Consider the following 16407-nt stretch of genomic DNA (forward strand, 5'->3'; position numbering starts at 1 on the left):
GTTGTAACAAGGCAGAATGAGGTGGATCAGCTTACTACTATCAAAACACATCACTTGAAAATATCACTTGATTCAAGAAAATTGTAAAAACACGTTGATTACCACTGGAAACGAGTGCAATCATCTCATTCCACTGACAACTTTTTCCCTCACTTGTTTTGAAAAAAAGCCAAACAAACAAGATTTTAACACTGAATATGAGACTAAAAGATTTTTTTAAGCTGATGTTCTTTCATACTGCACTGCTTTGACATTATTTCTTATGCAGACATAAACTATCAAGTTACAAAACCACATAAGTCCACATCCTTACTCACAGGCATATACAACAGGTTTTGATGACATAACAAGGACCACTGCTAAAGTTACCTCACTGTTTTACAAAAGAGGAGGCAGACAGCGGCCAGGGCAGGGCTGGGGTCAGCGTGGTTTGTGTATTATGATGTGCTGTGGTCGATGACGGGGTGAGGGAGGTTCAGGCTTATGGCACCTTGTCCTATACATTTCTCATTGAAGTTTTTATCGACAGAGGTGAGGTAAACAGCAGAGGTAGAGCGAAGCTGATGTGTTTGTGACGAGGAAGTATAGGAATGGGAAAGAAAAGGGGGAGAGGGGCAGAACAGTCTGACTGTTAGCTGAACATCCCAGCTGGGGAGAAACAGTGCCAGAGGGCTGTGGGATGGCAAAGCAGGGGGTGTGAACGCTTCTGTGTGTGTGTGTATGTGTGTGTGTGCATGCGTATAATGTGAGGTGTGCATTGGGCCTCTCAGTTGAAGTGTTTGGAGAGGCACTCTGCGCGGTGTGTCCAAAGGCTATGTTGGGTCACAAAAGGAATGAATTAATGCAGTCGTGATCAATGGAGACACACACACACACACACACACACATACACACACACACACAAAGGGTTGTTGGGAAAGAAGGTTTTACTGATTAATTTATTCTCCTGAGAGGATAAACCTAACAATGAGGCCAATGGCTACACATGTGCACACACATGTGTGTGTGCACACGTGTATGTAGGTGGTAGTTGGGTAAATGGGTATGTGTGTGTATGTGTGTGTGTAAGAGGGAAAGCAAGAGTAAGAGAGAGAGAGAGAGAGAGGGAGAGAGAGCTCTCCATGTAAGTGACTCTTAGTTATTCAGAACAGGATTAACACAGAGAGCCCTCAGAGCTGAGCATCCCCCTCCACACACACTCACACACACACACACACACACACACACACACACACACACACACACACACACACACACACATCTGTCTTCCTAATGTGTGTGTGTGTGTGTGTGTATTACTAAAGTCAAGTCATGTGTGTTGTATGCAAGTGTGTGAGGGAGAAATTGCAAGTGTGTGTGTGTGTGTGTGTGTGCGCAAACTCAACTCTGTGATGCAATCTCTCTCTGGAGGAAGGCCACTTGAGAGAATATTGTTTCTCTAATTGACCACCCCATCTCACACACACACACACACACACACACACACACACACACACACTCACTCACACACACACACACACACACACACACACACACACACACACACACACTTGCACGCAAAGCTTAATAGGTAGGCGCAGACATCAGCTTTCCACATTTCTGAGGTACCTTATTTTTTCCTTTGAATTTTGTGGCTGTAGTGTACAGCTCTGTTCTCTCAGTGATCTCAAAATGCCGCAGCGCCACAAAATATTGTCAATATTCCCTCCCTCTCTGCACCATATTTCTTCTGTCTAACAGAGTGTGGTGATATCTCATAGAATAATCATCTGAACATCCGCCGGCACACAGAACACCATGTTATTATACACATGGCAAAACACAAACTCAGGGACAACGGAGCCTATCGATCTTTGTATTCGCTTAATCCTAAATTGATTTCAATTCCTCATTACAGTGGGTGTTATGTGCCAGGTAGCCCACACAAAAACAACATTACATGACAGCACATGGGCACCAGTGCACATATGCACACAACTCACTGTCACTGTTTGAAGCTGCACATAAAGGTGCTTCTACCACACGGATATGATTAGTTTGTTACATGTATGTGCGTATTTTTCTAGCTTTGAGTCGATCAGGCTTGCCTAGCTCGACAGAAAAAAACACATCAGAGGACTATTAGTACAGTAGTCAGTGACCTCTGACCTCACACCTAAACCATGACTTTTTCTGAACTTTAAACCATGCAGTAATGGCTTCTAACTAGCATTTCGGTCCCACATTCTGAATTTTGTTTCTGTCCTGGCTTCAGCTCCAATCAGCAGAGGTGTAAACGTACATGCAGTGATACAGGACATTATCTACATTTTTGGTAGGCAGTCCTAACTTCAGTGTACCTTTAAAGGAAAAAAGAGTGAGATTTTCCTAAAGAAAAACAAACAAACAAAACAAAAAAAAACAATATATAGACTTATATAAAAATATGCAGAGATGCTTCTGGGCATTAGCCTTTGGGCAGTGGCTGTGTAGCTCCCAGCCAATAACAGATAACCAGTAACCAGTGCAAGATGGATAGCATGACATCCAATAGAAAGCTATTAAAACTGCTGATGTGGACCACGGAAGAAAGGAAATATAGCGAGGCCAAAAGCCAAGTGGACAAAGGTTGTTCCGCAGTGACAGTCAGTCTGGGGTCAGCGTTCACCCGACGGCGAGCACTGAAGGAGAGGATGAGGATGAAGAGTGACGCGGTGTTGGCCTGTTGTCTGTTGGACATGTAGGTGCTGGTGGGCCAAATTTTTTTTCCTTGGACGGCAACATTACATTTTGGGCATTCGTTTCATTCTGTCACTGCTGGCGGTTAGCTTTGCAAACCATAACTGTCTAATCTCACTCATTCTGCCTTTAAACTAAGTTTATAAATTACCAATAAATGATCATCTTTTGGATTGGACTTGGATTTCACTTGGGTTGGAAGATCATGATACCAGTTAACCTGGAGGTGAAATATGCCGTCCAGGACTTCTGCTGATGTAAATTTGCTTTTGTCACCCTTTTCTTTTTTTTTTCTTTTTTCTTTTGTCTTTTTTTGCCAGTAGTCATGGGTAAAAAAAAACAAAAAAAAAAAACACTGAAGGAGGAAGTGCTACTAAAACAGAAACCGGTTGTTTTTGCTGCAACTGGGGATTCAAAAAAAAAAAAAAAATGCTGGACTTGAAATGGAGACCAGTGCAATATGGAGAAAACACAAAAAAGTGGTGGAGAGATGGTCTGGGGAACAGCATCAATGTCTGTTTTTATGATGGATTCTCAAAAAAGACCTGTGGCGCTTTCCAAGGGAATCGCTCTTGTACTGTAAATGCACCTCCATGCTTTATGCAATAGATTTATATAATGTTGTGTTTATGATTTTCTTCTGTTTCTCCTCGCTTACGATCCCTCTCCCTCTCTCTCTCTCTCTCTCCCCTCCCCCTCCCTCTCTCTGTCATGCGGACGATTGATTTTATGTTCTGTTCATCTCAACTTGGGATGGAAGTCTCTTTTCTTGCTCCTCATCCCACTCAGTCAGTCTGTGTGTGTGTGTGTGTGTGTGTGTGTGTGTGTACACCAACACGTCAGCTCTGTCTTAGATTTAGTCACGAAGTTAGACACACATATACACACCTCCTGTCTCACTTGGCATAGTCCATCTCGTAGTGTGTGTGTGCGTGCATGTGTACGTGTATGTGTGTGCGTGTGTGTGTGTGTGTGTGTGTGTGTGTGTGTGTGTGTGTGTGTGTGTGTGTGTGCGCGCGTGTGTGTGTGTACAATACCTGCAGGCCTTGCCTAAGGCTATTCTGGTGTCAGGAAGAGCAAGCCTGCCAGCCAGCTATTGCATTGCTGTTACTAAAGTTACCCAGAACCGTGTACACATGCGCACATGCACATGCACATGCACATGCACACGCACACATACACACACAGATAGCTAGACTTTTGTCAGACAAAAATATGGCACTCTGTGGCCTTGTTCCCTTAGGACACACTTACTGTGCAAGACCCAGAGATCCACTCTCCTAATGAGGGGACGAGATACAGGGAGAGAGAGACAGAGAGCGAGCGAGAGAGGGAGAGAGAGAGAGAGAGAGAGAGAGAGAAGGGAGGATGTATTCTTGGTATTTCTGGCGGTGTTCTGGCAGAGCAGTGTATGATTTTAAAAGAGTGGGAACATATCAGTGAATAAGAATAAGGTGATGCAGAGGGGTGGCAACCATATATTTTCATGTGCTGTACTCATGTGCTCATGTCCATGTGAGTTCAGTTATATGGATATGGATGTGTGTGTGTGCGTGTGTGTGTGTGTGTGTGTGTGTGTGTGTGTGTGTACTTAGTGAGGACTACACAGTGAGGACCACAGCATATTTTGACATTTTTGGGAAGTGAGGATATTTTGACTGGTCCTCACAACTACAAAGGCAATTTCTGTCTCATTGGTTAAGATTAGGATTAGGATTAGGATTAGGTTATAATTACACTAAGGGTTTTGGTTAGGCACGCACTGATTATTGTTAAGATCAGGGAAAGGCTGTGAAATGAATTCAAGTCAATAAAAAAATGTCCTCACAAAGATAGAAGTACAAGATTGTGTGTGTGTGTGTGTGTGTGTGTGTGTGTGTGTGTGTGTGTGTGTGTGTGTGCGGTTGGAAATGGGTTTCTCTCTCTCTGGGCAGATGTGATGAATTTTCATTAGAGCGTTTCCTTATTAAGCCTGTTTCTGGCCCTGTGTACGCCCTGCAGTCACCTTCTCTCTCTCGCTCGCTCTCTCTCTTGCCCCCCACCCCCCTTCTCTCTATTCCTCTCTCTCATACAGACACACACATACACACATTCACACACACACACACACCCACACACACATACATACACACACACACACCGTGATGAGAGCGATGTGAGCAATAAGGGAATTAGTGTTTATAACAAGCACAGAGGAGACCCCTTGCTGGGAACTCACAGGAAGAAGCAAATGTGATGGGTATAGATTCACAGAACACACACTCACACACACACACACACACGCACCCACACACATATATACACACATATAGCATAGCAGTACATAGCAGTCGTATGGCAGTCGTATGTTTGTGTGTGTGTGTGTGTGTGTGTGTGTGCTTATGTCCATTAGTCCACATGGTATAATATAATATAATCCATTCAGTCTCACAGTATGCTGTTGTGTGCTTGATTTTAAGCAAGATAATGCTTACATACATTTTGGACCGTGTCTGCTTCTCACTCCTCATTTCTCATTAATTCTCTCTCTCTCTCTCTCTCTCTCTCTCTCTCTCTCTCTCTCTCTCTCTCTCTCTCTCGTAGTCCCTGTCTAGTCCACACAACTCTCTCAGCTCTTCATCACTCGTACAAGAACTCTACTGCTCCCTCTTTCTTTCTTCCCTTCCTCCATCACAACTCGATAAGGCCTGCACTGGCAAAACCCTCGTGCATCCTCTGCTCACCATCGATCGCTCTCCTGTTTCAAGCTCTCAGTTCAGCTGTAGTCAGCTGACTTTTTATTCATCTTCACCAGCGAATATCCAGAATATTTATTGGGTTATTATTTTCTAATCACGCAAAAGGACAGTTCTTACACAGCAGTAGTGGAGTTTAGAGGCTAATTCAGCTACACTCTACAGTTTTAAGTTGTTTAACTGATCTTGCTGCAGGCCATGAATAAAAAGTCCATTAGGTTCATGTCTTTTCTATGTGTGTTCAGTCAAGTAAATCACATGAGGCCCCATGGCCGATCAGTGAAGGTCTTGGGTATGGATGAGCTGTCGTGTCGTATTATATACAAATGAAGACACACACATGCACACACACTCACAGACACAGATACAGATAGACAGCACATAGACATACATATTGTATATGTACCTCTTTCACCATATTCACCATATTCATCATATCTTTTATTCATATGTACATATTTCACTTTCTCTTTTACCCTCTTTTTTAATCAATGTTTTACTTCTTTGCTTGTCTACAAATCTCCCCCACCCACTGCACACACACCCCCCCCCCCACACACACACATATGCACACAGTGGGTGGAATTTTTCCACATCCCAAAAGCCCTCAGAGGGGTAATACAGCCCACCATCACCAATACATTTCCCACCTCTAATAAGATATGCAATAATAAGTACTGCCTGTTTGGCCTTGCCTTTATTAGCATTTGTGTGTGTGTGTGTGTGTGTGTGTGTGTGTGTGTGTGTGTGTGTGTGTGTGTGTCTTAAATTTTAAGATTTATTACCCTGATAATGTTTTTGTAGACCTGAGAGCAAAGGAGTAATCTCTCCCTTCCTATCTTGATCTCATTCTCCCTGAGTCTATCTCACACACACACGCACACACACACACACACACACACACACACACACACAAGTTAGTGCAGCAGAAGTCAGTACAATGGTAGTAAGGTGCCAAAATGACAAACACTTAACACACTGCCTCTCCTTTTTTCTCATTAATGTAACAACCTAACAGTTGGTCCATCAGCAGAACCCCCCTGATGTCCTCCTCTCCTTTCTCTGCGAGGGACAGCCATGATTAAACCTTTTGGACTGGAGTCTGATTAAGGCAGGGATGTAGAGAGGGGTCGAGCGGCAAGATGAAAACCGCACAGAGGCAGACAGAGGTGTGGGAGCGTGAGTCAGAACAAAATAGAAACAAAGAGGGGCACAGGGAGGCAGGGACAGACAACGAGGGTTTTAAGGGGAATAATTCCCCTGAGATCCCTGTGGAGTTGAAGAGCTAAATACCATCCTCGCCGGGTCGTGCACCTGCGTCTCTGCTGCCGTGATAACCAGAGTGGCATGTCATACACTAATGAGGGACAGACATACAGTGTGCATGTCTGCCATGTAAGGACAGTCAGAGCGGTGTGCGCTGATTTGCATGATGCGTGCGGCCTCGTTCCTGCCTTCACATTACGCAATGGGTGCTCATGTACCTTATGTGTACTGTACCTCAGCTGTGTGGTTACTGCTCACGTCAAGTCTCACATGCCTGTCAGGCCTGTCATCTCTTGGTCACACTGGCGGAAGTAACTCGAAGTCAACTGCACACCCTCTGCTGCTCTGACTCTTGCTCTAACCGAGGGAAAAACAGCATTTTGTTGTTTATCCTATCACTCCGTAGATCTAGTGTCACCTTTCAGCAAAACGCCGCGGTGCCGCTTAATCATGTTGTGCGTGTGTTAGGATTTGTAAGATGGTGGCGGTGGTGGTGATGCTGATGATGTTGATTCATGAGAGACTGCATGTTTGCTCCTGTCAAAGCATCTCAACACTTGAGGAAGTGACAGGCAGCACAAAGGGAATTGGCAACACTAGTTTTGCACAGCAGTTGGTAAAATATTTACATCACAGGCATTTACAGTCATTCTCAGCTTGGTATGGTAGCGCCGTGTCAAAACGAACGCCAATCACGGCAGCTTGTCACACATGGGCCCATGGGATCATTTCTTTCTGTTTGCACTGAATTGAGAAATGAGCTTCAAAATGTGTGGTTAGACTTGAAGAATGTGGAATTACTTTTTTTTGTTTGTTTGTTTGTTTGTTTTTTTGTTGTTGTTTTTCCTGAAGCCTGTGGCATCACATTGGATGTGAGTTGGCGTGACCATGGGCTTGATAGTACAGGATGGTTAAAGAGCCAGTAAAGAGCCACTAAAAAGCTTTTTTTATTGTATTTTTTAAACAACCTTGATGTTCAGAGTCCTTGAAACGCTTCCCCACTTGGGCTAATAAAAAAAGTTATTCTGTTCCATTCTGCGCTGATTTCAGTCTGCTGTAGGCCCAACACACACAAAACGTGTGAACAAGCACACAACCGCATTCAGACACACAGGCACACACGCTCAACCAGTTTGATTTAAGGTGGTAAAGAGAAAGTGTGATGTCTAGCTTGGATGTGCCTTCATGCCTGAGTCTGTGTGTGTGTGTGTGTGTGTGTGTGTGTGTGTGTGTGGGTCGGTGTGGGTGTATTTTAAAGGAACAATAAATAAGCCAAATGTAAAGTCAAACGTGGGATTGTTGCTTGTTTTCAAATTGATTGACAGCATTCCCTAAAAGCCAGCTGAAACAGATTTTAGCTTCCATTTCCATTTTCAGTGTTGTTTCATGTCTCAGACATCAGTCAGATCACAATGGGAGCCTGACCACTTCCAGATCTGTTCTTCCAAAATCCACCAGCAAAGTGAGCAGAATCTGAATTGTGTGGATCCAAACCTGTTACTTAATGTGTCCTGGCAGGATCAGATGATGAAAGCTGCACAGAAACAAGTGTAACCATGGCTGATGATGAAACAGGTATCTCCACAAAGTCAGATTCATTCTGGAAACAGTGAAGTTAGACACCCCTAACTCCCTTAGAGCTAAAATGGAATAGCTAAAAGAAAACAGCTTTTTTCTATCTGTACTCTTTGCGTAAGAATCTAAAATAGACATATTCCACTGCAGCTATATCCTCAAATGAATCCCAGATTTGAGCTGACTGACATAAATGTTACTTCCATTTATAGGCTGGTAAAGGATGACATAAATGTTACGCCCAGCTGTAGACTTACAATGGCTGTGTCAATTTTTGACATCACTTCTTTTTTCAAAGATGATCAGGGATGTGTTAAAAATAGGGAAATCATCTGAATGGAGATTACATAGCAACAAATAATGCGATCTCGTTGCTATGCAACATCTGCACAATTTTGAACTAAATATTCCTCATAAATTCATAAATACACAATAATATGTAATAACCATGTGATATGTTTGGCACGGTGTTACTTAATATATTTTAAAAGCAGGGTGATTGCCTTAAAGGATCCAAAAACTACAAATTTTCACCACAGGCTAAAAATGTAAACATGTGGAAGTGTTCCAAAAAGCCATGAAATGATAACAACGCTTTACAGGTGTATACCTTGGCCTCTGTGTATTTGAATTTGATTGGGATCGGAGCATCTCAAACATAACCCATGCCAACTGTGGAATGCAGCATTCTGTATGCCCACAAATATATTCAGCTCATATAACTAACATATGACTAATTACATTAGCTTATGTTAGCCGCTACACACTCCCCCCCACCCCATATTTTGATTATTTTCCAGCAGTTAACATTAGCATAACATTAACACCATCACTGAGCTAGCCAAGCCAATTTTGTGTATATATATGCCATATTTGATCCATTTTTGCACTGTCAGCCATATCTACAATGTCGCGGATCAAGCTGAATAAATCAGCTTGTACCATCTCTGTTACTTGGCAGTTATAATTTTGTCTGACCTGTGCTAAAATAGTGTTGGCAAAAAAAAGCGTAGTTTTCAGAGCATATTGATCCCTGAATTAATAAAATCTCCATATTTTTGAAGTGTTGGAGAGTGGTCGTGGTATTTAGTGAAGCATGAGAAAGCCCAAATATATTAATAGAGGTGGAGGTGAAGCTGTGCATCATCGCTCACCCGATCACTGTTTCAAAACATACAGTTGGAAATTAAAATTTTTAGCGTCCCCTTTGTTTGAAAACACTGTGTTTTCTAATTTAAATGACAAAGCACCCAGCACAAAGCACAAAGCACCCAGTTCTATTCACTCAGCAGCACCTGGTCCTGTGACATCAGTGCAGGTAGCTGGCACTGAGAATGGCTGAAAGTCTGCATTCTGCTTCTCAACACTTTCATCTTTATCACAGAATTTGTGCTATTTTTAGCACTTGCACCAATCTTGTTGATATTCAGGATACATAAATTTGTTTTGCTGAGTGGTTGCTCCGTAGTTGCCAGTATGCCTTCAAGTCCCTTCTGACTTTGGGGACAGCCCTTAATATACACATCAAAATGAGTCAGCCAACACATTATCACACACACAGCTTCTTAACACAAATACACATGCACCAACATGCAGGCTCACACACATACACATATGCTCTCACACATATACAAGTGCACACAGACACACACACACAGTTGTGAAGCTGTGAAGTTGCGAGGTATGCTGCCTCTGCAGTTCTGTGTTTTACACTTCCTACTGTTCTCACATACACAATCTTTCTATGCATCTTTTCACTTAGTCACTGTGTGTGTTTTTCTCATTTCCTTTCTGTTCTCTTGTCCCTCCTCTTTCCTCCTCTCCCACCATTTCTCACTCCTCCCTCCTCATCTCATCTTTTCTCATATCCTCCTGTATTGCCTCCTACTCTCCTTCAAGTTCAGTCAAAGTTCATATTGACTCAGTGTTCTGCAGGTGCAGTGTTTTTGCAGCATCTGAGGTTTGGGTGGAAAACAATCACCAGTGACACAAGAATAGAAGGACAAACATAAAACTAAAACAAAGGACAGAGCAGGCATGGGTTTGAAATAAAATACCCATCTCCACACCTAAAGCTCAGTTATCCAGCACTATACCAAAACAAAAATTGTATTAATGGTGATAAGGGCCCATTATCTCTTAGCATTTGTTGCAGCCAGTGTGGGAAAACATGGATTTGAACAGGCTGCCAAGAATTACCTTTTAAAACAGTACATGTTTTTCACAGAAATATCCCACCAAATCCACTTTCAGTGTTAGTTCCTGTAAAGAATCAGGTAAAGTGTGGAATATTCAGTAAACAGAAAAGAGCAGCTTTATTTAAAACCTGCTCACTCACTAATACAGTGAATTAAGCTTGTCATTTATTTTTTAAGTGATTTGCCACATAGAAGCAACATTACGCTTTAACTAGTTCACAGTGGAGATGCAGAAAAAAGGGTGTATGGTGGCCAGAGGGGGAAAAGGTTTGAGTACAGGCAAAGACCAAAGGCAACACAGAGCCATTCAGATGTCATGTAATGCCTCAGGAAGCCACTAGATAGTGTGGCAGAAGACTCTTATTGATTTTTTTGGTCACATTTTACATGAGCTGTCCAATCTTAATATTCAACTTAGTATCGCCTTCGTATCAGTTGAGTTTCATAAGTGAATGTAGACATGTAAAGGTGCACAATGCAGAATTACAGAGGGTCGACTGAAGTGAGGACCCTCTAGATTCCAATGAGAAAAAATGTGAAGTAAAAAAAGCCTGCTATCTGATCATTGAGTCTGCATGATTCTCATCGTTGGAGCAACTGATAAATCAGTAAATGTGTTGCCAGTTTTGTCTAAACAGCCTTCACTTCAGTTGACCCTTTAATATAATCTGACTGTGAGTTGACTTTTAACTTATTATCATCTTAGGGTTAGGACTACAGTTGATACTACGTTGAAAGAAAGTGGATACTAAGCTGAATATTAAAGGTACACCATGCAAAAATGACGAGAGTCGATTTAAGTGAAGAGGACCCTTTAGATGCACCTGTAAAAACACATTGAATAACTACAAAAGTGATCAGTGAGTCAGGCTGATAAATGAGAACCAAATAGGCTGAATCATCAAAAACCTTTGGCAGTGTTATGTAGTGCACCTTTAACACTGGACCATTGTAATAAATTGTCACCATTTTATCAAGTAAAGACAAATTTTACCGCCATTTGGCAGCTGGCTTGTGTTAATGTCTGACCGTGTGTAGAGCGTCAGTCCGAGCCCACCGGACCAGCCTTCCTTGGTCTGTTCGCGCAGAGACGGACGCTCCGTTCAGACCAAACCTCAGCTCTCACTGCCCTGGAAGGCTGTTATGGGAATGATGTGTTTACGTAACCTATTGGAAAAACTAGGCCTTTTCAATCCACCGCTACATTCTCCTCTCTCTCACTGCAGGCAAGCACGCACATATGGATGCACATGCGTGCACACACATACACATGCACAAACACATAAACATTGAAGGCATGTGTGTGCATGTGTGTGTGTGTTTACAAGCCCAAGCAACCTATATTCACAAATGTAACATATAACTTTGCCCTCGCTCAGAGACACACACACAGAAATGCATACATGGTTGCTAGCACTAACACACACATGTACATAAACACTCATACACACACAGTGTATCCCAGCTCTCTGGATTAGGGGTACAGATTAAAGATTAGGGTCAGCATTCGGATTACACAGTTCTCTCCAGCCCCGCCTCCATCTCTGGCCCTATCAACTACACTGGTGATGCTACACACATGAACACACACACACACACATACACACTCACGGGTTTGTATTATGACTTATACTCTGAAGTCTTAACGTGGCCATTTCCTAACCTCTCACTCTGTCTTTATCCCTCTTCATACAAGCCTTAACATGAAATTAGCTCCTTGTACACGTAAAGAATGATAATTTGCTGCGGTTTGGAGAATTCACATAGTCTTTCTATCCTTGTGAGAACATTCGTTTCTCAAAAATATAGGAATGCTATACGCACACTCTCACTCTCTCTCTCACACACACACACACCACAATCCTAACCTCATCTGACAGCTTTATGTGGGAGACAGCTGCCTTCAGCATCGTTCAAATTAATCAAAGTTCGCTGTGAAATGTCTAATTGACTGCGATCCCAAAACGGCCTGACTCGGACAATTGTAGGCACTGCTCTTGATCCGGTCCCAAGCCCCAAAGAGACAGAAGATAGAAGTCTTTACTGAGGCGGAGTCAAGAGAAGCAATAGAAATGAATTATCCAGAGGGGCAGTGGGTAAATCAAGTATTCAGGAGAGGAAAGGGACCTTGAGGATATATGGCGGCTGAAGTTTCCAGGGAATTGGTCTTCTACAGTAGATGGAGTGTTCAAAGGATGTGGGTGAGGATTGCCTGAGGACTGTTTTGAGATGGTGTATTGATTGCTGATTCACTATCTAGAACCGTGATTCTCTACCTGGGTGCTGGGACCTCCGGTGGGGTTGCAAGCTATTTAAGATCCATTTTGTGGAAACAATATATATACTGTATATTAGAGTGAAATACATATATATTAATGTTGGCGATTATAGGGATCATTGCTTTTTTTTTTCCTTCATCAGATGGGGTGAAAAGGGAAATTAAAAGTAAATTGGTGTGCCAGTTCACAGAAAGTCAGAAAGGTCAAGAACTACTGATCTGCTGTGGATTAGCAGGCAAATGCAAATTCGCATGCGCACATGCATGTACACATACACACATGCACACTCTCTCATGCACATGCACTAAAAACAAAAACTAATTCTCTTGTCATTTAAACCCGCTGTCAGTATCACTCAGGGCTGCAGTGATTGCTGAGGAGGCCAGCTGCTTTAGGGACGCAGGGACACTGCCCTTTTTAAATAAAGTTTAACTTGAACTTGACAGACGTTTGACAGAATCCATAGACTTTAGCAGAGAAGAGAAGAGCTTAGTGGGTAGCTTAGTATCTGTTGACAAGGCTGGCACGCAACTAGGCTGCCAGCAGTATCAAGATTTGTTTAGGGAATGACTTGGCTGTGTCTGTGGCTGTCTGACGTATATTTTCACAACTAATAGTAAAGTCGTTCTCATGGTTTTGTATGACTCTGGAGAAGGAATATGCTTGCCACAATCTAGGTCAGGGATTGTCAGAGTTTTATATGTCATGCACTCCCAAGCTGACCTTCTTTTTGCTTTAGGGACCATAATAGGAAAGGATATTTTCAGTTTGTGTTAAGTATTAAAATGGTTGAAGACTGAAAAATAGATTCAAAGCAGTGAGATTAAAGCATGATATTAAAATGACTGCTTTTTGTACGGTAACACGTTGTGGAGAATTAATTTGCAGTGAAATTAAACTATTTTCATTTTGCTTAGGATCCCCTGGAAACCCCTCAAGGATCCCTGATGGTCCATGGAAATCAATTTGAAATCTACCGCAATATTAGCCACTGGAGGTTTTGATGTTGAATCATCAGCACCTCTTTGTCTGTGTAACATGCTTCCCTGCAACCTCTGCATCTTTCTGGTGCCCATAGGGGCTACCATCAAACACAAAGCATGTTTTACCTTTGTACTGCAGGTCTTTGTAGATCAGCAATTAACACGGCTGTGCCTTTTTTATCTGTTAGGTGAATGCTGCCATGCCATTTGGGTGCCTTGCCCTGCGAGATGGGCGGACTTACAACAGCATATCTGATGTCACTGACAAGTATGAGATTGGACAGGTCCTCCGAGCGTAAGTATCACAAGCCATCCAGGGCCTTATGCTTGGAATTCTACTATATGCCTTTTCCCCTCTCACTAAGCATAAATTCATGAATGACTTCAAACTATATTTAATCCATTTTCACTGGAGATGTTAGTTCGACATATCAAACGATTTCACTGGAGGAAGGACAGGAGGCAATAACACAAGGCTGCCGGGTAGCACACTCGAGGGACTCGTTTTTCAAATATTAGCCAAACAATTGTCTGTATATTTTTGATCAGCAGAGTACATGACGCATACTCACAGAAGCCCAGAATTTATTCAGTTTAAATATTCTGTCTCTTGCCTAAAAACATCTCTTGGACATATTTTCAAAGAGCTGTGAAAATCTCCCTGCTGCTTCGCTGGATGGATTCTGACCATTTTCTTTTCCTGAGTGCTTCTTCGTGGTGCACAGAAATCAGGCATTCACAAGCACACACACACACACACACACACACACACACATATATACAGATCAGTGTAAGAGGCCATATGGCAACACCAACATCTGGCCTCAGAGCTCTCTGCTCATCTTTTATATAACACATACCACATATTTTAACACAGAATTAAGAACACACACATATGTGTAGACATCTTGACTTTACAGTGAGAAGGAAGGCTGACGTAACGGTATTACTCTGTATTTAAATTCATGTTAAATATTCTTTACCTTTCCAATGTGCTTAATTTGAACATTTTGACTATTCGAGGTATTTAGAACTAGATAGATTTACAAATGGTACTTTGGAAGCCCTTGGATTTTCTGTGATGGTATTAAATGGGCATGAAGGGTTTCCTGTGAAAAGTTGCAGTTGAAATTGGCATCAAACAAATGTCTCAGCATCCATTTGGGTGAATCCCCCTAAGGCAGAACCAGCCGGAAAACCAGACGATGCCCCTCAAATGGCAGCAGTAGTCCTATTTCTGATTTGTTATTTACAGCCCTTCTATTTATTTTGCCTTTATTTATCTATTACGGCTGCTACTATGGGCTGTTTTGGGTCCAACAGGGCATTTTACTGCATTTTACCAAAGCATCCAGTGTACTCTGTCTCCCTAATTTGAATACTGTGCTGTGTTTTTCTTGGGTCATATTCTCAGATATGATCAGCTCTGTCCAGATTCATCATGTTTTCTGCCTCCCCGCTCTTTTTATGCACCCTGATTCTCTAACACGTGTCCACATCTCTTTCTTCTAATATTTCATTTATCTCTTCTGCATTTCCATTTTTTTTTCTATCTAATTATCTATCTATCTGTCTATCTATCTATGATTTTTTTTTCTTCCTTCCTGCGTAGGAAGGAGTTCTGTGAGCTGTGCCTGGCGAAGGACAGACAGACGGAAAAGGTGTTTGTCTGTAAGAAATTCCTGAAGAAAGATGGCAGGAAAGTCCGCAAGGCTGCCAAGAACGAGATCATGATCCTGAAAATGTATGCAGTCAGTCAGTTTGTGGACAGATGGATGTATGGAGGGATGGGGGCAGTGAGAGAGAGAGCGAGAGAGAGAGAGAATGATTTTTGACTTCATTTTTAATGCCGTTATTGCTCCCATTCATACGGTCCATGTAATAATTCTTGCTAACAACCCAAGCTCAGGTATTACTTCTGCCTTATGCTGCTTATGAAGTATCTATTCAGCAGACGGGACTTAAGCCTTAAGCGCACACCATCTTTTTGTGTGTATGAGACTAGTCAAACACAGCCTTTCATTACACGCAGGAATCTTGACTGATGCAGTCTGTGAATCCTTTTTTTTTTCCTTTCACAGGGTCAATCACCCAAACATCCTCCAGCTGATAGACACATTTGAGACCCGGAAAGAATACTTCATTATCCAGGAACTGTGAGTGTCTCCGTCACTGCCTGGCTGTTTATTGTCCTTCTGTGAGCAGCTATGTGCCCGTGTGTTGGTGTATCTTTGCTGTGTGTGTGTGTGTGTGTAGGCAAATATCCACTTAATTGTGTATGTGCCTTCATGTACCCTCACACACATACACATCCATGGAGTTGAATCTGTCCTCTTATTACTGTGTGCTCTGTTGCTCCCCTCAGCAGCATAGGAAGGTGTTGGATTTGATGAGGTGTTTGCTCTGAGTAACTCTCCACATTACTCAGCGCTCCTAAAGCACTGCTTTGCCATGAGAGGGTCTCGGCAGAGAGCTCCGGATCGATACACCAGAGTACACCTGACCCACACACCACTTGTGACTGTAGCACAAGTGCACTTTTCAGTATTTGCAACTTTATTTTGCAGCAATAATGTTGGTGTAGCCTGAGTGAAAAGAGTATTTATATGTGTGTATGTGAGACCGTGCACTCAAATCAATGCAGTCATCTCCC

The 16407-nt window shown here is 42.5% G+C and overlaps 1 protein-coding gene across 3 annotated transcripts in view; it reads left to right on the forward strand.

Moving 5' to 3' along the window:
* The window catches only part of camkvl (CaM kinase-like vesicle-associated, like), a 45856-nt gene that overhangs the window by 20451 nt on the left and 8998 nt on the right, over positions 1-16407 (forward strand). For 2 of the 3 annotated variants that reach the window (XM_030055046.1, XM_030055047.1), the window contains exons 2-4: positions 13943-14049; positions 15367-15498; positions 15836-15910. In XM_030055046.1, coding sequence (XP_029910906.1) covers positions 13955-14049; positions 15367-15498; positions 15836-15910 — 302 coding nt within the window. In that variant the 5' untranslated portion in view covers positions 13943-13954. Of the gene's footprint in view, positions 1-12594; positions 12694-13942; positions 14050-15366; positions 15499-15835; positions 15911-16407 lie in introns of those variants that run through there. The other variant, XM_030055044.1, reaches the window with a different exon arrangement.

The sequence above is a fragment of the Myripristis murdjan genome, chromosome 7 (genome assembly GCF_902150065.1).
Source record: "Myripristis murdjan chromosome 7, fMyrMur1.1, whole genome shotgun sequence".
Classification (NCBI taxonomy): Eukaryota; Metazoa; Chordata; class Actinopteri; order Holocentriformes; family Holocentridae; genus Myripristis; species Myripristis murdjan.